At 37.4% G+C, this 27606-nt stretch overlaps 1 protein-coding gene across 1 annotated transcript in view; it reads right to left on the minus strand.

Annotated features, from left to right (window-relative positions):
• Window positions 1-8850: 8850 nt before the first annotated feature.
• Window positions 8851-27606, minus strand: part of LOC131042698 (uncharacterized) — a 65590-nt gene continuing 46834 nt past the window's right edge. The window contains exon 3 of the mRNA XM_057976021.2: window positions 8851-9092. Within this exon, the coding sequence (XP_057832004.2) occupies window positions 9054-9092 (39 nt within the window). The 3' untranslated portion in view covers window positions 8851-9053. The remainder of the gene's footprint in view (window positions 9093-27606) is intronic.

Raw genomic sequence — 27606 nt, forward strand, 5'->3', positions numbered from 1 at the left:
ACCCCCCCCTCTCAGTATCTTTGGGACTAGCAGTAATTCTAACAATTGGTATCAAAGCTTGGTCCTCTATTTTCAAAAGCCTAACAACTTGAGGAAGATTCTGACAATGATATAGATGGAGAAATTAAGAAAGCAATTGAAAGGAGCTCTTGTAGACTATGATTTAGAGAAGTTGAAGAATATCAAATTTGAAGATGATCTAAGGACTGCACAAGAATTCATTCAAGGACTTCAGGAGAATCTTACCATTGCTAGAAATAAAAGAAAAGAACTTCATGAGAAGATGCAGAATGATAATGATGAAAATGAAACTCTTAATGAACTTGTGAACAAGATGAGACAAGAAAACCTTACTATGAGGAATGAAATGCAAGATATGACTATGAGATTTTGTAAAGACATTCAAGACATGAAGAAGAATGAAGATGACTTGACTAGAAGACTCAATGATGTTGGAAATAAAAATCTAAGACTCAGTCATGAAAATGATATGTTAAAGACAAATCTGATTCACATGCAACATGATAAAACTGAACTTATGAGACAAATGAGAATTCTGGAAAATGAGTTGGCTACTACAAATCAACACAAAGAGAAATTCAAGAAAAGTTAAGAAGAACTTGATGATATGCTGAAAAGTTAGAAACCTAATGGAGATACAAATGGACTTGGATTTGAAGTTGGTGAAAGTTCCGGTACTACAAACAATCATGATCACAGTAAACCGATAAGACAACCTAATGCTTACAAATTTAATGGGAAATGCTTTAACTGTAACAAGTATGGTCATAGAGAAAATCAGTGTAGATCTAGAAACAATCAGAACATTAATGCACCCACCGGTCAATGTTCCAAATGCAACAAAGTTGGTCATAATTCAGAGTGAATGTAAGATGTTATGTTTGTGAAAAATTTGGGCACTTATCTAATTAATGCAGAACACAAACCGGCATAGGATATGGAAAGACTATTCAGAAGAATAATGTGACTTGTTATGCTTGTAACAAAATTGGACATATTGCAAAATTTTGTAGAAGCAAGACTTCATCGGCAAATAATAAAGGACCTAGTTTGAAAGGCAAGGAAAAGGTTGATGAGGTAAAACAAGAATTTTCAAAACAATGGATTAGAAAGACAGATCAAAATGTTGATGAGACTATTCCCTCACCGGTAGAATAGAGTATTACTCCACTGACAGGAAATTCTTCATCCAACTGAGAAGTAACCCTTTGGGGGTATTGCAGCAAATTGAATATCTTGTAGTTTACTCTCAGTCGATGGTGAGAAGATAGATTTCTTCTCTACCAGCAGATGTGTTAAGTTTTCACTTAACTGGCGAGCATTTAATGCGATTGTTGAAAGAAATTTCATTATAAATCATTGGTTTTCCTTCATTTTTGATTCATCGAGCATTCACATTAGTAGAGAGCGCGAAATCCGAGCGAAGGCATTCAAGGCAAAGGTGTGAAGCGATTGACCTTAACCGGAGCAACATCTGATAGTAGATCTCTGAGAGTAAATGACATCAAGGAAATTAATGTGAGATTCATAAGTATGATTTTAGGCTATAAAACTGCACATGCAAACAGACTCAATTCAGTTTCTAGTCTTTGCATTAATAGTTCTTATGAAATGGTAAACAGTAATGCAAAAATAGATGTATGTGAATGGCTGAAGGATGAACTAATTGATAACTTGGAGAAGATAAAAGGTGATAAGAAAGGGACATTTCGTTTTGGCAATCTCTTAGTATGCCTTATGTTGTATTTCTCAAAGGAAATCTCTGATATTGGACATAAAGACTTTGGATATGACATACCGGTAGGCAAACAACTGCAAGAAGATTTCACTAGCATGGGTACTGCTTAGGAAAACAATATAACTGAGTATTTCAAAACTTTCCAAACCAAAATGAAAATCAGAGAGAGACTACCACAGAGTGTAGTAGATAAGTATGATAAGGAAATATGTTTTGTAATTAAGAAAGATGAAACATGGATGGAAGTTGTATTACCTATAACTGTATGGGTAACAAAAATGGGTTATGAGGTAGATATCAACATTGTTGAAACTTATGCAAAAACCTTATTAGATGCACCTAGAGATCCATGAGAAGAAGTTTTTGGTAGTGCTCAAACAATTGAAAGTGGTGTACAAACAATGAAACAAAGGAAGAGAAGAGAAAAGTATATAAGAAATGCTTCTAAACAGGTAAAAGAAATAAAAGAAAATGTTATGAACCTTATTGGTATAAAGGAAAGTGAACTGGAAGGACTGTAACCGGAGGCACACATTTCACCGGTTGGCACATCATCTGACAGTGAGATACTTGTAGAATTCAAAAGAGTTGATAGGAAGAGAAAACCCTCTCCTCCACCCAAGAAAACAAGAACCTTGAGAAAGAAATAACAAGCAGTAAGGCAACCAACAAAGAAACTTACACTCAAGAAGAAACAAAAACAGGTTATACAACCATTGGATAATTTGCTAAATGAAATAACTGATGATGGTAACTTGGGAAATGTGAGCAAATTGTATAACACATTCACTGATTTAGAAAAGGAAAGTATTGAAAACGGTATAATTCTACATCTGGACATATACAAGAAAGTGTTAATTGAAGTTGTAGGTGACTTGCCAAATGAACTGTATAGAAGGTTAGATGCAAAGAGGATTGCAGTAATGGAGTTGGACAATAAACTTAAAATTGAAAAACTTCTAGTTGTGCATCCAATTAACTCTAAAGAAGAAATTGATGACCTAATTTGTGAAGCTAACATATCAGTTTTTGCTAGTGGTCACCGGCAAGTGAGTTTTATGGCTGGTAGAGTTAATGAAATTGCAGAGGAAATGACTGATAAATGGGATATCTTTTTTGTAGAAAAAGAAAAACAAGAGGAATTGAACATGTCAAAGAAAATATTTAAGGTTTATCAGAAGGATAAGGACAAAGGGAAAGGTAAAGTTGGTGGAATACCAAACATCAAAATAACTGACAACTTACCACCACCCTTGGACATTGCACTGGTACATTCTGTTGATACACCGGCTACTGATACTGTAGGTACAACACATGATGACACCAACCCTAAATCAGAAATTCTATTCACCATGAATGTGGATACTCGGGAAGTGAACATTGTTGTGGATAAGGACAATACAAAAGTAAAGAATGATATTAGTGACAGTGGAAACATTGTTGAGCAACCGACAAAGAATGTCGAGGTCGAAATGCAAACAGAGCAACCTTTGGACAGTGGAATGAATACTGGTAGTATAGATGCTAACACTGAGAAACCTACAAAGACAAAGAAACCAACAGAGGCACAGGTACATATTGAGACAGTGAAACCGGTAATCACTGAGAAATCCAAACCATTACAGGTTGTAACACAAACTCAGACTGATCCACCGAAGGATAATACAAGCAAATTGGTAACCAATGTTGGAAGCACTAAGGTAGTAAAGGCAGTTGGTCAGACATCCGGTACTTCTTTAAGTGAATTCAGGGCTTCCAATGTGACAGAGGTACTCCTGGACTCTATTAAGAAGATAACCAACTGTAATGCATTGGCTTATAAAGCAATTGATGATACAATACCTATTCTTAAGATGATTGCACCAAAATGTAATATAGATTATGTAAAGGATTCTTTAGGTCAGTTGGACACATTGTCTAAATTTATGGCTGGAAATGTAATAACAGTTGATAAGGTGAATGAGGATACATTCAAAAAGAAAATGGAAAAAGAAAAGGAAAAATTCTTTGAGGATACAATAAAGAAGTGCACTGAACAAATTAGCACACTTTTACCGACACTGAATACAACAATTTTGGAATATAACGAACTGTACAGAGAAACATGCAAGCCACATCTGTTGACATAGGACATTGAAAAGGAAATAAGTAGAGTACAGAAGGAGATAGATGATATAGCTGATAACATTATTGGTTCATCTGAACCTATATCAGTTATTGAACAAGAAATAACAGGATTTGAGGAAAAGTTGGAGAAATTTGAGAAGGAAAAAGCAAGGATCAAGGCAAATGCTAGAGAGCTTAAGTATAAACTTAGTCCTAAATTGGATAATCTTATCCCTCTGAGAAATGAGATATCTAAGGCATTAATTCAAGGAGAAAGATCACCGGAGGAGCATATGCATCATCTCACTGACATGATCCAACGAACTGAGGCAACCATGAATGACAACAACAGATTCATGCGGAGTTTAAACTTGGTTTTGGCAAACATATTTCAGATTGTAACCAACCGGTTACAAACCTTAAGGTGAAATTTTGCACTCGTTTGGCAATTTTTGACAACCTTTGTCATTGATGTCAAAGGGGGAGTAGACAGAGAAAAATGATCATTCAAAGGAGATCATCTTCTCAGGGGGGGCACATCTTTTTGGCAAATTTTTGGACTTCACTTTTTGGTATAGTTTTTGGATTTTTCTCATGAGTGTTGTCATCAATGCCAAAGGGGGAGATTATTGGCATTCTACACTCTAATGAGAAATGATGGTGTTGTCATTGATGGCAACCTTCTGGCAACCACCTGACATTCATCTAGTAAAGCCACCGGCAGGCACCGACACCGGCATAGACATCTACATACACCGACAGACACTTCACCGACAACAACTACAATGCATACCAGCACTCCAACCGATAGGGAATAAACTTTTGTTTATTGTATTTAATGTAATTATCTTTTGTAAAGCCGACATGGCATATTGTAAAAGACTCATATATATGTATGAGATCTTATAGGTCATTTTGTAAGAGAGTAGTTGCAAATTATGTATAAGGAGATATAAGTGACAACAAAGGTTTTTGGTTATAGTATGAGCTTAAACGGGTACTGAACCTGACATAGTTGATGTTGATTTGAAGCAGTACATTGTATTGGATTTTCATAATCCATTTTATAAGTCAGATATTGTAAATTGAGCAGTGAGCTCTAGGCAGTTGGCCTTCCTGCATGTGCAGGCCCCTCATTGTAAGTAATATTTATTCATTGGCCAGTGAGTGAATACTGTGGGTCACAAATCCCACCGAGGTTTTTCCCACACCGGGTTTCCTCGTTAAACATCCTATGTTATGGTGTGTTTTCTATGCTGTTTTTATTATTCCTGTTTACTGCATTAATTCTTGTTTACCGGTACACTATTTTGGAATGCAAAATACTAAATAAGGTTAAATATTCTGTTAACCAGTTAGATACTGATTTACCCCCCCCCTCAGTATCTTTGGGACTATCATTAATCATAATAGCTACATGAATGCACATATGTGCTACAAAATAAGCCCTATGCGATAAGCTGATAACCAAATGCACCAAATTGGTTTCTTAATGCGTTGTGATTTTACAGTTGTCAGTCAGAGTGTTATGCACTAACCTAATTTCTTAATGCGCTAATGTTAAGGTCTAATGCGCTTAACAGTGATCGAGATGCGCTATCAAACAATTTCTAAGCGCTAAAAGAAGGCTCAAATGCGCTAACTCATCTTTTCCGCGTACTTGCAATATCAATCCTGCATTAAAAATGATATTTTTTATGGGGTTATGCGCGCCATAAATGTGTGCAGGAAAAGTGGTGCAAAGAAATGGAAATTTTGGTTTCAAAAAGGTCCACACACCAATGGGACTCTTGGTGCAAGTTACAGAGCTATATTGAATAGCTCAACTCCCCAAAGAATGTTCCATTGTTCTCTATCTCACAGGATCCCTCAAGTCAATGCCTTTTCTCTCAGATCATTGAGAAAAGTGACTTCAGGAATGACAACTCCAATAATGAGGGAAGCTTGATCAACTTAATATGAATGCATTTCTACTTATGCATGATATTAAATCTAATATAATTTTAACTAGCATGGATGTGATGATAAGATAAAAGATTAGTAAAACCTATCGTAACATGATATACTAGTTTAATATGAGAGTGCTATGATAATGAAAATGCTTCTTAAAATGCTTATTAAGATTATTTCTATTCAAAGAGAGGATAAATGCTTGATTTAAAAATTATTATGGATTAGATGCATGAAACTTAGATACTTAATAAAATGTCTATAAATTTGATACTAAAAACTTGGATATAAAAATGAGAGAATGAGAGCTCTATTTATAGGAAAAATAGGACAATGGATGGTCAAGATTGGATAATCTTAACAAGGGCTTGGATTGAAAGTTATCAAATCCATGTTCACAATTCTCACCAATGAAATGGTGACAACTATCAACAAAAGACTGCTTGAGAGGAGATGTAAGAAGCATTAAATGCTTGAGAAGACATGATGGTTACCCCAGGAGGTAAGGGTTAAGGTTAGGTTAGGGTTATCCATTGGATAAAACTTTTACCCAAAGGATAAACTCTTGTGCAAGGGTTAAAGGAATAACCATGGTCAAAGCAATGAATGCTTGATGAGACCCTTGGGTTAGATGAATGATGAGTTAGAGAGGAAGTCTCTAATCATGCAAGAGGGTTGAGTTAACCATTAATGATTATGAAGACTTAAGACGTTATCTTGTTGAGGACATAAAGCGTTTAATGGTTTTCAAAGACTTTGAGGGTTTGAAAAGTGACTTCCCTTTGCTTAGGGATGTGACAATAATTAGGCGATGGATTAGGCTAAATTAGAAGTGATTAGAAAAATCTAGAAAGGGTTTTAGAGAGGCAAGTGGGAGATGTAAGATTTTGAAAGTGGGTGGAGGGGAATTTTAATTAAAATAAATTACTTTATTTCAACAAAAATAGATGCAACTTACATAAATACAAGTGGGGGGATTTAAATGAATAAATTAGATTTATTTACTTGCAAGGATCAATTTTATTAAATGTAAATTTAATTAAAAATGGGAGAAAGGGAAATTAATTAAATAAAGTGATTTATTTAATTAAAGACTATGAAAGGTTTAGTGAACTCAATCAAATAAATTGAGTAATTTATTTAATTAAATAGATGAATGTGAATAATTTAATTAAATAGAGGAATGAGGTTAAAATGAATATTAAATATTCACCTAGGAAAGTGGCCATTTTTATACGTCTACAATTATAATGTAACCTTTTTGCATAGTAAACATTATCATTGTTATGCTTTCCATCTAAAGTAATAGAACCAATTCCAACAATCTTAGCAGTATGATCATATCCAAATCTAACAGAACCACCAACATACTTTTCAAGTTTTACAAATTTACTTTTGTCACTAGTCATATGATTTGAACATCCACTATCAATCAACCATTCATTTCTAGCTTTTCTAACATGCAATGCTGAAGCAACAGTCTCAACAACCTTAGAACTATTATTTGATTTAGGTCCATCATTTTCTACCAAGGATAAACAACCACCATCCTCATAATTTGACTCATCATCTAAAATACCAACATCATCTCTAACATAGTAGACTTTCTTATTGAACTTTCCTTTGTTTTATTAAATTTTGTTTCTATCCTCTTTCTAGACATCTAGATGCATAATTACCAATCTTCCCACACTTAAAACATTTAAGGGGTAACATACCTTTATACTCGCTAGTTTTTCTCTTTAGCTTTCTCACAAAGTTCACTTTCGTTTCATCCAAGCTCTCGTCATTTGAATCTTCATCTACTACCTTTGATGCTTTAAATGTTAACTCTGTTTTTAATTTTTCTTTACCAAACTTCCTCATCTTGAATGCTATTAAGGTGGCATACAATTGTTCTTTGGTAAACTTTGACGAATCATAGGTTTCTTCAATAGATGAAATTTTGTCATTGTAACATTCCGGTAAAGTCCTCATGATCTTCTCTATCACATCCTTATAATCCAAGGTACCACCAAGATCTTTGATCTCATTCATTGCACTATCAACCTTTTGAAAATAACTTGTTATATCTTCACCTTCTTCCACTTTAAATTCTCATATCTACCTTTAGCGGTTTGCATCTTAGCTAGCTTAACTCTATCATTTCCTTCATAGATGTTCTTCAATATTTCCCAAACTTCATAAGTAGTATCTAATGCAACAACCTTCGCCAATTCAGTTTTACATAATTGACTAAAGATAGCATACATTTATTTCTCATTCTCTTCATATGCTTCAATCTCATCTAGTGTAGTGAATCCATTCGCTGGTTACACATACTTAGTCTCCATAGCTTTCCAAGTCTTGTAACTCAAGGAAATCAAATATCCTTGCATCTTCACTCTCTAGAAACTATAGTTGGATCCTTCAAAAGTAGGAATAGTCAATTTATGCACCATCAGATCTCCTCAAGCGATTAGTCTCACTTTCTAGGAACCAAAGCTCTGATACCAATTGTTGAATATTCCAAACAACTTAGAGGGGGGGGATCACTTGTACATAAAAAAATTAACTTTTCCCATAGAAATAGATCTAATAAACAAATCTTAGACTTCTTAACCATAAGTAGACATAAACATGAAAGATCATACACATGAAACACCAGATATGACGTGGAAAACCCAAGAAGGGGAAAAACACAAAGAATGTTAGTTCTCAATATAAAAGACTTGTTAGGGTGACACTAGTTAAGGTGATTTTTACAAGATGGATCACTACCAAAAATGCTCACTGCACGTGGGGTCACTACTTAACTAAAACTACCATAAAAAGAAAGAAGGGCTCATTGCCCAGAAGAAGAAGAAGAAGAAGGAAAGAATCCATCATTGAAGCACACAACTGACTTGCTAGAAGAAACCTTAGGCTCATTGCCGCCGGTACCAAAAACATCAACACACAACCATACTAATCATCCACAACCAAACATAACTTTGCACAAATGAACAAAAATAGATCTTTTCAATCCAATTCCTCTATATATCTTTCTATCTTTTTCTATATATTCCTCATTACAATCATTCTTCATTTATACTAATCATCAAAACATAACTCTCAAGTCAGCCAAGGAGATAATTCAAAATAGGTCTTCACTAAGTATTCTCACGGTGGGAAGGCATGAGAAGTGGACCACACCATGATGCAACAAAACGTTATCCAAACGTCGCAATCACCAGAGCAGAAGATAGAACATCCAGGGTTAATCAAACTCGAACTGATCATATCGAAAACCACAACTCTGAAGCACACCAACACGTGCTAGATTAAAAAATCAAAGATAGACATATGAATGACATAAATCCAAAACTTTCATCAACAAAACTGGAAATGCGGAGCACTACAACTTCTACCAGAAAAAATCATTACTGCATAAACTTTTGGAGCACAACTTATGGACCTCCAAAACATGATAGAAATATCTCAAGGAAATATCCAACACCATATCAACACATCATGAACACATCTGCAACATATCAACAATGGAGCAAAACCAAACACTAAAAACACAAAATCAGCATGTTGACATCAATGACAACCATATTGACACATAAAAAATCTTCACATTTGCAACAACCATTGTTTAACCACTGTGGTTGTAAGATATAACACGAAATATGCCCCGATTCTATTATCCCCCAAGTCGAGAAACCTTGATGCATGTAATAAAATAAATTTTATTCCAAGTGACAAGATTGAGTGAAAATCATAGAAATAATCATAGCATAATGTACATGTAACATGTAAAGAGAGATATGTATGATATTAACTATTGAAGTTTTTACAATTGAGTGTAGATGTATCTTTAGAAGATGTATGAATTTAATCCATGTTCCCCAAAATACTATCCCTCACAATACCATACTTTCATGTTTTAGGTGAGTGCAAGCCAATGGGGGCTGGAAATAACAACAAAGGGGCAACTTTTCACAAAAAAGGAAGTTAGTTTTGCATGGATAATGATTTAAAGATAATCTATTTATTGAATATGAACATAGTGTAAAATATAAAATGAATTATGTTTCTAGTTTTCAAATATGTAATAGATTCTAACACTTAGATGATAAATTTTCTAAGGGAAATGCAATTAATATTGAGGATTATATATATAAAAGGAAAGAAAATGCAATTCTTGGAATAATGTATCCAACAAGAAGTAACTTCCTAGTTTGTGTTCAACTCTACAACTTGTGCTATACACACAACAATAAGGATCATACTGTGTGCGGGAAATGTGGGCAACATAAACATAAAACTCTAGTTTCAAAGTGTCCAAACACCAATGAGACTCTTAGTGTAAGTTATAGGAGCTATATTGAATAACTCAATTTCCCAAGGGGTGTTCCATTGTTTTCTATTTCACAGGATCCCTGAAGTCAATGTCTTTGCTCTCAGATCACTGAGCAAAGTGATTTAAGAATGACAACTCCAAGAACGAGTGATGTTTGCTTATAAGTATGAATGCATTCTTACAAGATGTATAATATTGAAACTAGAATGATGTAAACTAGTATGAATATGATGTTATGATAAAGATTAGTAATCCCATCCTAACAAGATATACTAATCTAACATGGATATTATGATATTAAAAATGTTTCTAAATGTTTAATGTGTTTTAACAAAGACTATAAATTAGATGCATGAAAACTTGGATTCTTTCAAATGAAGAATAAGAGCTCTATTTATAGGGAAAATAGGGCAATGGATGGTCAAGATTGAATAATCTTAACAAGGGCCACGATTGAAAGTTAATCAATCCATGTTTATAATTCTCACCAATGAAATGGTGACAATTGTCAACAAGAGACTGCTTGAGAGGAGATGTAAGAAGCATTAAATGCTTGAGAAGACATGAAGGTTACCTTAGGAGGTAAGAGTTAAGGTTAGGTTAGGGCCATCCATTGGATAAAGCTTTTATCCAAGGGATAAACTCTTGTGCAAGGGTTAAAGAGATAATCAAGGTTAAAGCCATGAATGCTTGATGAGACCCTTGAGTTAGATGAGGGTTGAGTTAGAGAGAAAGTCTCTAATCATGCAAGAAGGTTGAGTTAACCATTAATGGTTATGTAAGAGCCTTGAATGGTTTATAAGACTTTGAGGATTAACTTGTTGAGGACATAAAGCCTTTAATGGCTTTCAAAGACTTTGAAGGCTTTGAGAAGTGACTTCTCTTTGCTTAGGGATGTGACAATATTTAGGAGATGGATTAAGCTAAATTAGAATTGATTAGAAGAATTTAGAAGGGGGTTAAGGAGGCAAGTGGGAGATGTAGGAGAATGCAAGTGTAGGGAAAAGGAATTTAATTAAAATAAAATTACTTTATTTCAATCAAATAGATGCAACTTGCATTTGTAGGGTTTTTCAAGTGGGGGGATTTTAAATAAATAAATTAGATTTATTTATTTGCAACGATCAATTTAATTAAAAGGGAAGGAAGGGAAATTAATTAAATAAAGTGATTTATTTAATTACAAGTTAGAGAAGTCCAAGGGGTTGAGCTTAACTGGTTAAAACACTGGGTTCTCACTGTGGAGACCCAAGTTCAATTCTCAATAGGGACATCTAAAATGAATTCTAAGTTGTGACTCTTGGCCTTCCATAAAAATGGGGAAGGTCTAAGGTCAATCTAATCAAACATAATAATAATAATAATAATAATAATAATAATTCAAAATACAGCGGCTTCGGCCTATTACCTACCAACCAAAAATAAATAAATAAATAAATAAAAAATTAAAGGTTAGAGAAGGCTTAGGTGAACTTAATTAAATAAATTGAGTAACTTATTTAATTTAATAGATGAATGCGAAGAAATTAATTAAATAGAGGAATGAAGTAAAAATGAATATTAAATATTCATTTAGGAAAATGGTCAGATTTATACGTCTACATTTTGCCCCTCTTTGAAGTGGCGTGTGTGCACATGTTGATTAAAAGAAAAATTATCGGATATGTTGTTAAAATTTGATCAATATGATGTCGTGTGTTGAGATGTCGATATGAGGCCCTAGATTTGATGAACGATATTGATGATGCCCCCTCGGGAGATCAATCAAGGTTTCAAAAAATTTGTTGATTTGATGAGCGTTTTTAAATTAATTGCATTTTGAATATTTTGACTGTGTTGAATGCATTTTAATTGATTCATCTCCTGAAAATGATGTTGATAAGATTAAAAAATGAAAAATTGAGGAAAATAGATGCCCCACTTATTAACCTTGTTGACTTTTACCATATAAAAAGGTAAAAAGTGATTTGATTCTTATCATTTGCACATTTGTCTCCTTGTGATTATGACACTTGAGCTCTGACGAAGATGTCGGTTCCATATGCTTCGCACCGATTTGAGTGTGTTCATTGATATCAGAGGCCCGTCGCATATGACCCACCTGTAAGTGATCAAAAACTTTCCACGTTTTTCATTGATTTTGCTTGTTTTGATCACATTTTTGATTTTTTGGTTAAAAATTTGTCATTTTAGTGCGCATATGTATTTTCCTAGTGCATACGATAGACAAGATAGTGCGTAGGGTAAACCTAGGTAGGTTAGCGTCCAATTAGCTTTTTGTAGTGCGTCAGTAGGTTAGATTAGCACGTAGATCATTTTAGCGCATAGGGTTGATAGGAAGGCGCATGGGGTAGATAGAGTAGCGCGTCGGGTAGATTAACACATACGGTTAGCAAGGTAGTGTAGTGGCGGAACTAGTTAGTGCATCGGGGGTTTTAGCGTGTAGGGTAAAGTTCCTAGTGCATTGGAGGAAAAGGATAGCGCATAAGTAGCAGCTTAGCACGTAGAAGCCCTAGTTTAGCGCATAGGGTCGAAAAATGGGTGAAAAAGGCTTAGAAGATTGCGTCGAGGGTTGAATAGATTAGGTGGATGACTTAGGGGTTGATACGCCCCTGCTGAGTGTTTTGAGATGGGTCTTGAGCCAATGTTTTTGCCTGTTGTGATGATGTCCAATTTCTAATATGATGACGTGGTGTCTTTTGAAATTGCTTTCGATATGGAGTGCCAAGCTGATTGATTGTTTTGATGAGTATCCTGATTTTCTTTTGATGTGGATCTATGATTTTTGCCTTGCGATATGAATTTGATGTCTGATATGAGTTTCGATTCTTGATTTCCGATATGATTCCTAATTTGAGGCTTGCGATATGGGTCTTTTGATTTTCGATATGGGTCCTTTGATTTGCGATATGGATCTTGATTTTCAATATGGGTCTTTATTTGATGCTTGCGTTATGAGTCTTTGATTTTCGATATGGTTTTTAATTTTTGATATGGGTCCTGCTTTGATGCTTGCATTATGAGTCTTTGATTTGCGATATGGTTCCTGATTTTCGATATGGGTCCTGATTTGATGCTTGCGTTATGAGTCTTTGATTTGCGATATGGTTCCTGATTTTCGATATGGGTCCTGATTGATGTTGTGTGCTTGACATGCTTCGTTGTTTCAAGTTGATTTTGTTTCGATTGGATATATCAGATAGATGTGGGAACTGATGATGGACATTTGTTGTTTTGCATGCACAACTTGGCATGCTTTAGTCTCGAGAGTGGTTTCCGAGACCATGGTCATTGATTCCTCGCTTATCACAAGGCGATAGAGATGTGATTGAGAGATGCGGTTTATCATCTTTATTAGACATGCCTTGGTATATCATTAACTAGGGTTTGGTGACAGCTTTGGCAGAGAGGTGGCACACTGACATGAACACCTTCCACTTGGCTACGGGCGAGATAACAGTCACACCAGAGGACTGTTATCACATTCTACAAATTCCTATCATTAGGGCCTTGTTGCGATATGAGCAGACTGAGGAGGGTGGGGCAGAGGCTCTTCGTCGAATCCTCCAGGATGATCAGATCAGTGAATATGAGACCCCCTGGCAGGATTTCATGAATTTTGATTATGCTTCGTTGCCCTTGGTACTAGCAGGTTTCATTAGTAGATTTTTGTGTCCCAACTGTAGGTCGAAGAGACTAGCCATGTGATGGGGATTGGTGTTGGAGGATATGGTCACGTAGGGATGTAGGTTCGCATGGGGGTCCTATATGTTATCCCACCTTTAGAGAGAGCTTCACTAGGTGGTGTATCTAAGATACACGAGTTTATCAGCTGGGGTGACATTACTACAGATGTGGGCATGGGAGCACATTCCTGCAACAAGGCCACTTGAAGATAGGGATAGGCCAGTTGGGCGAGCATATGCTTATGGTTATACAGGTATAGTTGTCCAGCAGAAGTTGGGCAAACTAGAGCATTGGCGGAGGGTATTGGATGACATCGATACAATCATTTGGAGACTGTATATGGATTGTGAGGTGTCTACTTAGGACGAGCTAGAGATGCCCTATGTTTATATGTCGAGATACCTGATCAAGCGGATGCCCTTTATCATTGAGCGATTCTTGCACAAGTGTGTTCAGTGACAGTTTGGGAGACAATAGGGGATGCCACAGGGAGCTTGCTTGTATGCTCGTCAGAGACAGGGTGTGTCAGAGTGGGGACCCACTATAGATAGTGTAGTGGTGGTAGAGGAGTATATGACACTGGCAGGTCAGGTTTGGGATTATGGAGCTGGGGTCGTTGATGCTGGGATGACAGAGGAGTTTGCAGCATACTTCATGGCACATGTAGTGGCACGAATATTGGATCCGACAGAGATGCTACCTGCCTTTGATGATGATGAGGATGAGTAGCCAGAGAGGTGAGGGGGAGTCAGACAGAGAGATGAGGAGGGAGAGGAGGTAGGAGATGGAGGTGGAGATGGTGGAGGAGGTGGTGGAGGGAGAGGGAGAGGAGGAGATAGAGGGAGAAGAGGAGATAGAGGAGGTGGCGGATTAGATAGGGGATGAGGGGGAGATGGAGGGAGAGGAGGAGGACTTGTTCTTGGTGCTGGTGGGTTAGTAGGCTAGGTGCAGTGCTAGTGGCGGTGGGTGGTATAGAGGGTGTTAGGCGACCTGCCCAAAGGAGGAGATTTGATGTTTTACCTCCACCGAGGCCTCAGACAGGGACAGGTATGGGTGGGACCACAACACAGGTACCCATTCAGATTAGGGTACCCACCCATTGACAATATTCACATATTAGAGCCCTACAGGTCACAGTGCAGAAGCTACAGGCACAGGTGCTAGCACAACAACGCCAGATTACACAGATTATGGTAGAGCGGAATACAAAGAGAGAGCACCGGGGCCGGACAGAGGATCTTGCTGAGAGATTGGAGAGAGCGACGACTAGTGCCCCGATGCGGGACATGTTGAGGGAGATACAGTAAATGGCCAAGGAGGTTGAGTACTACAAGCGTTTATACGAGGACGTGGTCCCTAGAGATCACAGAGCTCCTAGCTATGCAACCAGTCGATTTGCTCGCTGTCATACAGGGACAGAGAGTAGAAGTGTTACAGGGCCTGCCCAATGTGATCCACCTGGTGGAGATCCAGGGACTGAGACTTCTGCTGCGAGACCGTCAGCCTCAGGAGATAGTCATACCTGAGAGACTTGTCTCTGTTGTATTTTGATAGACATGATACCCCTTGTACATTTCGACCATATTTGATATATATATATATATATATATATATATATATATATACATATATATATATATATATATATATACATATATATATATATATATATAGTACTGATTTTCTCTGATCCACAAGTGTTATTGATGATGATTGATGAGATGCATTGATATGATGATTCTATGATGATGATGTGATGCTTAGATAATAATGTTCTTGATTTTGATGATGACGTATGATTTATGATGAGATGAGTTTGTGATGATGTATTGATTACTGTGATTTATGAGATGTATGATAATGATGCGATACTAATGCAAGATTTAAAATGATATGCAGCTAATGCAAGCTTAAGAATAATATACAGCTAAAATGCAAGCTTAAGAATGATATGCAGCTAAAATGATCACTTTAATTCTATTGTTGTCATTCTTGTTAGTCACTTGTTTGTGTTTGTCATCATTGAGCTTTGATATGTTGGAAGTTTATACAAGCATAATGGTATAATTGAACCATAATGACCTGAGTAAAACTTACATGGATGTTTGATATTGCAAGACGACACAAACATCAAGGTATAATTGAACCAAGATGACCTGAGTGTTGCTTGCATAAAACAAACAAGAGTTAACCATTTGTATGCACAAAGAGGAAAAATGTCTTCAATGATATGTTTCCAATTATGTCTTGAGATAATATTTTCACTGTACGAATGATTGCTTCACAGACAAAAAACTAAAAAAAATATTAGATTCCTTCGTTGCTTTCTCTAGCTCGATGCATCCTCGAGTAGCTCAGAAGATCTAATAATGTAAAATTTATGATATAAAAATAGTCAAAAATTCATGCTAGATGTAAACAAATTATAATTCATAAAATCATCCATCATGTGTGTGTTAAAGTTGTAGTTGGATAATGGTCTTGTTTTCTAGCCTGATGAGTAGTTGTTGACATTGTTTCCTTAGCATGTCGCGATCCTTGTTGTTTGTTGTTGGAATGATTAAAGCGAGAGGAATATTTCCCCTAATCATAGATATCTATCGATGTGGATATACATGTTGATCACCAAGCCATGGTGGGATACGATATGGATAACTGTGTTTGGATAATCAAGGACAATGACTATGCTAAGTATGTCCAGGATAATGTTGCGTGAATAAGTGTTGGGTGATAGCCATTAGCTTTGACTTGGATGGATGTAAAAGATGAGCACTGATAGATAGAGGATCCGGTCTCTCACAAATAGCGTCTGTTGCCAGGTTTTCACTACTTGGTTTTATTGCACTTTTTTTTGTATTTTTTTGATTTTTTTTTTTTTGTATTTTTTTCGCTTTTTCCATGCATTAGATGACTCAAGTGTAGAATTTCTTCAGATGGATGTTGTTGGTTGGTTCGTCAAGCACGTCCCCTTTTGAAGTTGTTAACTAATAGGCACCTAATTCATTGGATGAGAGGATGACAAAAGGACCCAACTAGTTAGGTTCAAACTTCCCCTTCTTTTCTCAATCCTATTGATTTCTAGGATTTTTCTTTAGTACAAGATCACCAACTTTGAAAGCTCTAGGGATGACTCTGTGATTGTAACTTCTGCACATTCACTTCTGGTATGCTTTGAGATGATCATAGGCATGTTGTCATTTTTCATCCAGAAGCTCTAGTTCATGCAGTCTGTTTACTCGATATTCCTCATCTGGTATGAGGCCTTTCAAAGATACTCTGAGAGATGGAATTTCTGCCTCAAGAGGCAGAATTGCTTCTGATCCATACACTAATGAATATGGCATAGTCCCTGTAGGTGTCCGAATGCTAGTCCTGTATGCACAAAGTGCCAGATTGAGTTGTACATGCCAATGTTTTCCCGAATCATTTACTGTTTTCTTGAGGATTTTCAGAATTGTTTTATTTGATACCTCCGCTTGACCATTCCCCTATGGGTAGTAAGGTGTACATGCCATATCTGCAAATGAGATAATTGAGAATAAATGAGGCAATTTGTTTTCCAGTTACTGTGGTCATCAAGACTGCTTCAATCCACTTTGTGAAATACTCTATTGCAGTGATAATGAACTTGTGCCCATTTGAAGAGGAGGGATGGATTTTCCCTACTAAATCAAGTCCCCATAGACAGAAAGGCCAAGATGTTGTAAATGGCTGCAGATCTTGTGCTAGTGTATGAATAAGATTGCCATGAATTTGGCACTTAGGGCATTTCTGTACAAATTGATAAGAGTCTTTCTCCATTGTCGGCCAATAATATCCCTTTCTCAAAAGTTTCTTGGTGAGAGTAGGACCACTTGAATGCATGCCACAGATACCCTCATGAAGCTCGTGTAAGGAAGAGTCGCATTCATTATAGTCAAGGCAATGAAGAAGAGTACCATCTAGACCTCGACGGTAAAGTGTGTCAATAGTTAAGATATAACGGGCAGCTTGCTGGATGAAGCTACGTTTTTTGTTACGAGATAGGTCGAGTGGTAGGGTATTGTTCTTAAGATATTTATAGGTTGTCTCGTATAGAGGGGAGTCTGAACTGGTTAAGGCATAGATGACGAGATGCAAAATTGTCATAGGTTGGGGAAAACAATTGCTCTACCAGGAACTCGTAACGACTCTGTTTCTCTGAAATTCGCAGCAGTGAAGCGATAGTGGCCATTGCATTGGCCGCTCTGTTGTCCAACCTTGGTATTTGCTCGAAGGTGATGTGTACAAAGTACTATTTGAAATCATCAACCATTCTCTTAGAGGGCATTCATTTATCATCCTTTGTCTGATATTCATCGTTGATTTGATTGATGACTAATTGAGAATCCCCATAGGCTCTCAATTCCGTGATTCTCCATTCCACAACCATTTTGATTCCTATGACCAGGGCTTCATATTCAGCGATGTTGGTGGTGTATGGAAACATCAGTCTATAAGATCGTGGAATTGTGTGTCCTTCTAGAGTGACGAAAAAGATGTCGGTACCCGATCCATGTGTGTAGGAACCGTCAAAGTACAGGGTCCATTGCTTGGGTGTGACAGTGAGGACATCCATGTCTGGAAATTCTATCTGCATTGGTTGTTTATTGGGCAGTGGTGCTTCAACCAGTTGATCTGCAATGACCCATCTTTCGATAGCTCGACACTCTATGTACTGGATATCAAACTCATTGAGAATCATGACCCATTTAGCTAATCGTCCTGTAAGAGATTCTTTGTTGAGTAAATACTTGAGAGGATTAATTTTTGCTACCAACTTGATTGTGTGAGCTAGCATGTAGTGGGGGAACTTTTGAGAGACGAATACCACAACTAAGCAAGCCTTCTCAATGAATGTAAAATTTAGCTCATATCCATTTAATGTTTTGCTGATATAATATATAGCTCGTTCCTTGCCTTCTTGATCTTCTTGTGCTAGCAGTGCCCCCAATGATACTTTCGTTGTTGAGATGTAGAGGATGAGTGACTTCCCTGCTATTGGTGGTACTAGAACTTACTGATTCATTAGATATTGCTTGAGTTGGTAGAATGATTCCACACACTTGGCTTCCCATCTGAAAGGTATGTTTTTATGTAGCAGATGATTGAATGGTAGACTTTTATCTGCTAGTTGGGCTATGAATCACCTAATAGACTGCAACTGTCCTTGTAGAGATCTGAGTTGGCCAATGCTTTTGGGAGGTGGCATCTCCATGATAGCTTGTACCTTTGCTGGATCTACTTCAATGCTCTTTCTGAACACAATGTAGCCTAATATTTTGCCTGATGTGACCCCAAATACACACTTCTTAGGGTTTAGTCTGATCTTGAACTGTTCCAATCTTTGAAATATTTTATCTAATATGCCCAGATGTTCTGCCCGGGTGAATGATTTAGCCAGTAAATCATCCACATAGTCCTCCATGAAGGTATGCATCATATCATGGAAGATTGTCGTCATGGCTCTTTGATAAGTTGCCCCAACATTCTTCAAGCCAAAAAGCATGACGTTCCAACAATATGTTCCCCATGGACAAGTGAACGCAGTTTTATCTTGATCCTCTGGGGCAATTTTGATTTGATTATATCTAGAGAAACCGCCCATTAATGATAACATTGTGTTGCCCGTTGTTAGATCCACAATTATGTCGATGCTGGGCAAAGGAAAGTCATCCTTTGGATAGGCTTTGTTGACATCTCTAAAATCTGTGCATATTTTGATGCTTCCGTTAGGTTTTGAAACTGGTACAATGTTTGAAATCCATTCAACACAATCTATAGGTCGAATGAATCCGATGTCTAATAACTTCTTTAGTTTAGCTTTGACCAACAATGCCACATGCGGATTCATCTTTCTTAGTTTCTATTTGACTGGTTTAGGTTCTGGAGCGATGGATAAATGATGCATGATCAGGTTCAGATCTATTCCAGACATATTTGCATAGGACCAAGCAAAATTGATTTGCTTTTCTTTAAAGAATTTGATAAAATCTGGTTGCTCTTCTTCTATCAGTGATTATGCTAGGTGTATGGCTTTGACTACTATTTCTATACCGATGTTTACTGATTGAGTGGGCTCGATCAATATGGGTGACCTCTCTTGGTAGTGTTCAGGAAGAGTGTCGAGTCTCCCATCCTCAGGTGCCTTAAAAAGGTTTTCACTTGCAGATGCATCCTTTATTTTTACTTTCTTGTGATCTAATACTGCCATTGACTAGTTTTCATTATTAGACCCTTTGTTTCTTTCATTTTTGCAACTGAGAGACTTGGCACTCCCTTGATTGCAGATATCGCTATTTTGTTCGCTGGTAGAGCATGTTTCCGGATTGACTGTACATAGATACCAGACAATGGATTCATCATCTGGGAAAATGGGTATATCATGGTGTTCAAGTTCTTCCCAGTCTATCAAATCAGGAAATACGAGTGGTAGAGAGTCATTTGGTGGGTTGAGATCGGCTGTGGTAAGTGTCATGATAGAGATAGTGTTATAGTTTTTTGGGATGCTGGTTAGATTAATGATATTGTCAAGGTCTTTGATGGTATCATCTTCAATGTAGACTTGTTCATATTGCTGCTTCTCATTCTCCTTAGCCTTGTAGATATGTCGTGGTCCGAATTCAAGTGATCGAGACTTTGTGCCTTGTCCCTCCTAAGAAAGGGGTGTGTATGAATGGATAGTACCTTCCTCGATATCCTCAGTATTATTTGAATAGCTACCCCATTCATATTCATTAGAATTGGTTTCAGAATTACTGTCCCAAAGTCTCTCACTGCTTCTAACAGGTACGTTATAGGGTGAGAAAAGATCTTTGATAATTGATACCAGACTTGTAGTTTTTTTTAATTCAGAATCAGAGCTTGTTTGTATCCTTTGCATTTGTTCATACACTATCTCCCCTTGGGGAGTAGGAATTTCTTCGGGTGGTGACTCTGCCTTGGTTTGAACAGGTTCTTGCACATGATGCACTTTCTTATAAGAGGCTTCTTCCGTTTGAATGGCCAGTTCCTCTTTTCATTTCTCTATTTCTTGGTGTTCTTTCTCTTTCCTTGTTATTTCAGCTGCTTGGTGTAGTGCCTCTTGCAATGAGTTTTCATTACATTTCTTATTTGCTTTCCATTGAGGTTTCTGATACTTATTTTGTTTTTGCCTAGGTGGTATATTGTGTCCATATCCCAGTCCTGTTTTGTCTCATGAAAATTGTGAAGGAGGTTCTAGAGGTTTTGTAATGCCTTCCTGACGCTTGCCTATAGATCCTTTGCCATTGTATCCCATCTATTGCATGATCCAGAATCCTTTTCCATATTGTTGTGTCAATATGGCCACCTCTAGGGTAGCAACTCTGACCACTTCCTCATCCTTGTATAGCCAACTAAGGATGTCTTTCTCTTCTGATTAATTTGCTAGTGTGCCCAATTGGATATATTTGCCATCAAACTTGGTGATGGGTTGGGTTGCTTGATGTGTTGATGTCGAAGGTTGTCCATAAGATTTTGGCGATGTTGGCAATTTTGATAGACACATGGATTAAGCCTTAAAGTACAGATATTGAGACCCAGCCTCATGCAATCGTTTGTGTGATGTCCTTTGTTTCGATGAAAATCATAGAAATGCACATCGTTCCACCAAGGTGGTTGACCTGTGGTTCAAAGTTGTTTACGACTAGCAATGTGATGATCTTGTTTGCCAGGAGTTCTCGAAACGCTGATTATAAGGTTTGCCCCAATGGTGTGTAGATGTGTCTATACGGTAAAGTGTTGGTGTTACCTCTCTGGTTTGTATTATTCCCTTGGTCAGTGTTGTTGCCTTGGTTATTGTTGTTGGTGTTTGAAATTGAAGGTCTTTGATTGGTATTTTGTGGATAAGTGTTAGTGCCTTGATTAACCCTTTTTTAATTTTTGTTAGATTGTGGATTGCCTGATAAAGCCAATACTGGTTGTTTGGACTTCACATCATTAGCATCAACTACCCCATCATTAATAGTGTTTTTGTTTCTTGTCCAAAATCTGGATTTGTCTAAAGAAGTGTTGTTGTTTTGATTGTTAAAGGGGTGAGTGTTTGATGAGTTAGCTCCTTCCTTAAAGAACTTCAATGTTCCTATCTTGATGCAGGCGTCCTCCACTTGGATTCTGTTTTCTATCAATTTGGCAAAATATGGTATGCATTCGAGCTTGAGTTGATAACTCATCTCACTATTTAGATTATCGATAAAGATCTCCATCTTTTCCTTTTCAGGCACGTCTCGAGGATATCTCGAAACCTTGCATCTCCAACGTCGAAGAGACACCATGAATGTTTCATTGTTCTTTTGTTTGGTGTTAACACACATCCAACATGGTGATGGCGTGTTGAATATTATAGGAGTATTGTGTGATAAATTTGTTTACCAACTCATCAAATGATCTGATGGGAGGTGTGAGTTTAGACAACCACTCCATTGTTTGTCCTCCCAAACTTCTTGGGAATAGTCTCATTAAGTAAGAGTCATGGTGAGCAAACTCTAGGCTTATGGTACAAAATTCTCGAACGTGATCACGGGGATCACTTTTACCATCATACTTGTCGTACTTTGGTATATCTAAATTTAGGGGAAAAGGTACCATGTTCAATCTCCTGTCAAAAGGATAAGGACAGATCTTGTCCAAGGAGTACCGTACTGTGGTTCCTTGTTGTATGTCATGCATTTGCCTTTGTAGCATTTGGATTTATTGTGTAAGAGCAATCATGGGTGAATTTGTACATCGAGGGAGAGCTTCCTCCCTTTCATTAAGTTTGTCCTGATTGCAGGCATGGTTGTGTTCAGGGGTGTTGTTTTGATCTTGTTTGTTTTTCGGATCATGTATTTCTTCTTCTCTTTGTTTGTCTTGATAGGCGTAATTTCTAGACCTCCTTCTAAAAATTCTTTCGTTTACATTCCTTAAATTTTCGGTATCAAAATCTTTAGGAAGTCTGACTCCTTTGCTAGTTAGCATGAATATATATTTTTCCTCGTCTACTTCAATAAGTCTTTCCATGAGCCTTTGGAATGATGGGTTTTCTTGACACTCTTGGAGAAGCTCCTCGGTGATCTCTGTTTCGCCCATATTGACATACTCATGAAAAGGGTTGGATAGTTTACGACCCATACTTGATTCTGGTTGTGATTCTCTTTGTTTGTTTCTCTGAGATCGAGTGACAATGAGCATTTAGTAAATTTCTACCGTGACTAGGCATCAAACTACCAATTCAATGTTAAGGACAAGTAAAGTCCTAATGGAGGTCGAATTTCCACTCCAGGATTTAATTTACAAGTAAATGAAGGTGCTATTGTGAAAATCCTGATGACTAAGGATCCTACACTTAGGACAAAACAATGGAAATTAAGAGTCCCGATGACCCACAATTTTCCACTTAAGGGAAAAGTGACCAAAGCAAGGTAAGTCAAGCAAGAAATGTGTCCTGATGGAGGTCGATTCTCCACTTGGGGCTGAATTACAAGGATTTGACTAAAATTAAGTGTCCCAATAGGCATTGACTTTCAACCAAGGGCCTGGAGATTAAAATGTCATGAGATTTTTAAGGACAATCAGTCCTAATGCAAGGCAGATTTCCACTCGAGGGAATATGCAAGGAAATTTCCGCTCAAGAGGGAATATGCAAGGAAAAGTGAATTCATGATGAAAAATAAAGTCTTTATGCCAATCGATTTTCCCCTTGCAAAATTGAATGAACTTTCAAAAGCAAAATGAAAACGATATTGGAGTGCATACAGTTCAGATGGAGATCGATTCTCCACCATTTCATTTGGTGGACAAAAACAAAGGGGAAATAAGGCTGAATTTTAATGTCTTTATACATTTCGATTTTCCTACCTTGCTGATTTGCCATTTTATCCCACATGTGCTGTGTGGTGAAAAAAAAAGGTAAAACACCTGAATAAAGTACATGTCAAAGCATTAAAACAGCCATTAAGTTACATGGTTTGATTCCAAGTCAGCTAGAAGGGAGATGGATTGAGATTGCCTAAAACATCAAGGGAGAGGACGCCACCATTGGAGATGTCTTGCAGCACATAAAGAAAGACGACATTGCCAACTGAAGATGCACTTCCTTCAGGTAAAATCGCATCATTTCCAGCCAATACAAATGCAAATTGCAACAGCCATATGAGTCGCACAAGGAAAAGAATAACATTTGACTAATAAGGGACAATTTTCAGACTGTTTTTCAGACCTTCATACTCAGAAATTGGACCCAGACAACTGAGTTTTGCAGATTTATCATCCCACATTCTGAGTTAAGGAGGCAAATTCCAGATTTCTCAGACATTCCCAGACATTTTTCAGACCTTTTGCACTCAGAAATCAGGTAAATTACTTGTTAAAACGTAAGTTAATTCTGGAAAATTACTTGTTCAAATTTGCTGACTTCTAGTTTCATACACATACCAAGTCAAAAGCGGGGATAGCTGCAAGGAAGATCCAGTTGAAGAAGGTACTTGAGGGATACTACCCGGAATCTCAGATATCTTCCAAGTAGAAGGTTGGAGACACCAACATGGAGTACCTGGATAGGAAAAAGATGAAACAAAGGATGTAAGGAATGAAGAACCAGCTACCCTTTCCCTTGGCACTCAACATAATGAAGAGTGGAATCTACCATGCAGCTGGATTCCCATCAACAATACAATGCAATGAGCTCATGGTTGAGTGTGCCAAGCACTATGACCCACAATCAAGAACAATCTAAACACCCAAGGGGTTGGTGCTTGCATTTCTCACCGACGAGGCAGTAAGAGAGGCGTTTAAGATTCCCAATTACCAAGGGATGCAAACAAGAACTAAAGAGGATGCCCAAGCTATGTTCGAGAAAGGACCAGATGCATGTATGACTCTCATTAACAATGAGTGGGTCCTTGAAACAAGGCGTCACCATTCCAACCTGCCGAAGAAACTCCTAAGTTCAGATTTTAAAGAAGATTTTAGTGATATGATCTTCCTACTCAACAGGATCTTGGGGGCACCTCAACGAGCTTTATTTGAGTCACGAATGTTTTATTTCATTGAGGAGATATTAGCTGGAACAGTAATGAGAAATTGGGCAAAGACCGTAAGCGATAACTTGGATATTCAGTTGAGGAACTTGGAGAGAACAAAGTCATTCTACATGACTTCTTATTTAGTCTACATGCTAGCAAGAAACATCAAATACAAAAGACTAATATGCAAGGGTGAATTTGGGAACAAGCAGGGACAACATAAGGTGTATGAATGCTATCCACAACTCCAACTACATGAGAAAGAACAATATAGAAGGGTGAATGATACATTCACCATGTACCACATACGGTTGCTACAGGGTTGAGTACATAAGAGGTTGTCCAAGGAGGCAATGTCATTAGTAGAAAAATATGGATCATGGTTTATTCAATTCCCTACCTTCACATACATAAGAATCCAAGGATTCAATTCTGAACCTTACAAGCTTCCCAGGTATCCAACTGACAAGATGGTGTTGCTTGAGGTAGTGAGGCAGCTATCAAAGTTCGATTGCATCCAAAAAGAGAAGTATAGGCAAGGTATAACTTTTCCTATCACACTTGGGAAAATGATGGAGATATGCCCCACTGCGATAGCGGCAGATATAGTTAATGCAAACTTGCAATTTTCCATCTTGGAATATACAAGGCTAGGAACCATTTTGATCCATTCCAAAGGATTTCAACAGCCAAGGGAGAGAATTTTACGCACAAGGTTGACATCGAGGACTACTGGGCAAATCTTACAGATGAGTTCGAAGTTAGGAGAAAGATGTGATCTCGAATGTCAGTAGACTTCATGAGGAAGTGTAACTTCTTCTCAATTCCCGATAAAGTAAAGGATGATGGGAATCATATTCATCCTCAATATGGGCAGGAGAAAGACAAGTTAGTTCCATCACCCGATTGGTCACAGCCCGAGGTGGTAGAATTGAACATTTTGATGAGGGAAGTGAATTATTGCTCCAGAGAATGGGTAGGCAAACAAATCAAGAACCTAAGGAGGCAGAGTACCACTTTGACCTATGAGAAAATGAAAAACGAAAAGTCTTCTCTTAACGATGATGAGAGAACTATAAGTGATGTGAGAACAAACAATGATGAATAGGGTCAACCTCCTATGAGAAGAAAGGGCATAGTTAAGTGAACACAAGCAAAGGGTAAGGAGATTGTCAGTCAAGAATCCAAATGCAAGAAGCACAAGTCCAACACTCCTCAGTCTACCATGAGTTCCTCATCCATTAAGGGGAATGACATACCAGAAGAAGACGATGAATCAGCACAAGGTTCCAATACGGAGATCCTACTGGATGATGATTAGAGTGAGCATGTATCAGTTCAATCAGCAACACATGAAGATGAAGAACAGCAACTAGGCTCTCCAACCATTCAACTTGAGGTCCATTTGGGAGATGATGTGGAGGACCTCAGTGAAAGGGAAGTACATAAAGAGATAATTTCCGCCTTGAGAAGAATTGATGTCAATCATCAGCTCAAGGATGGAATGGAATTTTCTACAATTCCTGATTGGTTGATAAACAGTATGGAAAAGAAGAAAGTTGTAGAAATGCAGCTCATTGAAGATATAGATGACTTCTTAGCCCAGATTGGTAAGGCTAAAGAAAAGAAGAAGGTGAAGAAGTTCTCTAAAATTACTAGAGACGGTTTAGGATCTCGCATTTTTCAGGTGGTTGTCCGAGCAATTGACAAGCCTAGAGATGAGATCACTCCCATGGACTATCAGGTTACAACAATTGATCTTGGACCATCCACAAAACAACAAGAATTTCAGGAGTTGAATGATTCCACCAAGGCCATTGAGGCACACTTAAACAAAGTTGAAGAGAAGGAAATATTAGAGATAGAGAACAAGAAACTCAAGGAATACATTGAGGGGTCGTTGAATCCCCTAAGGTGTGAGGATCCTACATTTGTTCCAGCCATCACTATTGCTCAAGGGTCACTTAATGGTCATGAGGCAATGAGGAGTACATATGAAGAGGTTGGAAAATGGATAGAAGATATTTTGAAGCAAGAAGAGGACTTTCTAGTCCAATTTGTAATTTGTAATTTTCATTGTGTAATGACACTTTCAGACTTGCATCTTTTCATTTTTGCAAATTATGTATAAGAGTTATTTCAATATTCTATTTATTAGCAATTACGAGTATCGCTGTTCTTATAATTTATAATTTTGAATATATATAAAAAAAAATTCCGCTATACTGAGATACGGTACCCATACACAAACCGGCCTCTCTATGTGTGTGTGTGCATATGTGTACGTGTGTGTGTATGTGTGTGTGTGCATGTGTGCGTGCGTGTCAGTTAGTGGTTTTTTTAAGGCTTTGTTTCATTAAAAATTTGACCTTTTATTACTTTTTTGGGTGGGTTCTCCCTCAGTTTGGTCTGGTTTTGCTCAGGGTTCTGCCCCATGCTTTTGGAACCTGCTTGGGTAAACCCTAGCTGGACTTGGATTGGGATGCAGACAGGGTCAACTAGTTTGAATTCACCTAAAGCTCTGGTTGAACCTAGTAACAGAGATTATTATTGAATAAACTTGAACAAAATTGTAAAAATCCGAATTCAGACTAGAAAGCAAGTGAACTGATTTATGTCAACAAGTTGATATCTCTGCAAATATTGTTAATTTTTTTAATAGTTAATACGCTTCAAAATAATATAGAAAATGTATTCATAGCATTAATAGATTCAACAACAACAACTATAACTTACTG

Source organism: Cryptomeria japonica, chromosome 4, assembly GCF_030272615.1.
Source record: "Cryptomeria japonica chromosome 4, Sugi_1.0, whole genome shotgun sequence".
Classification (NCBI taxonomy): domain Eukaryota; kingdom Viridiplantae; phylum Streptophyta; class Pinopsida; order Cupressales; family Cupressaceae; genus Cryptomeria; species Cryptomeria japonica.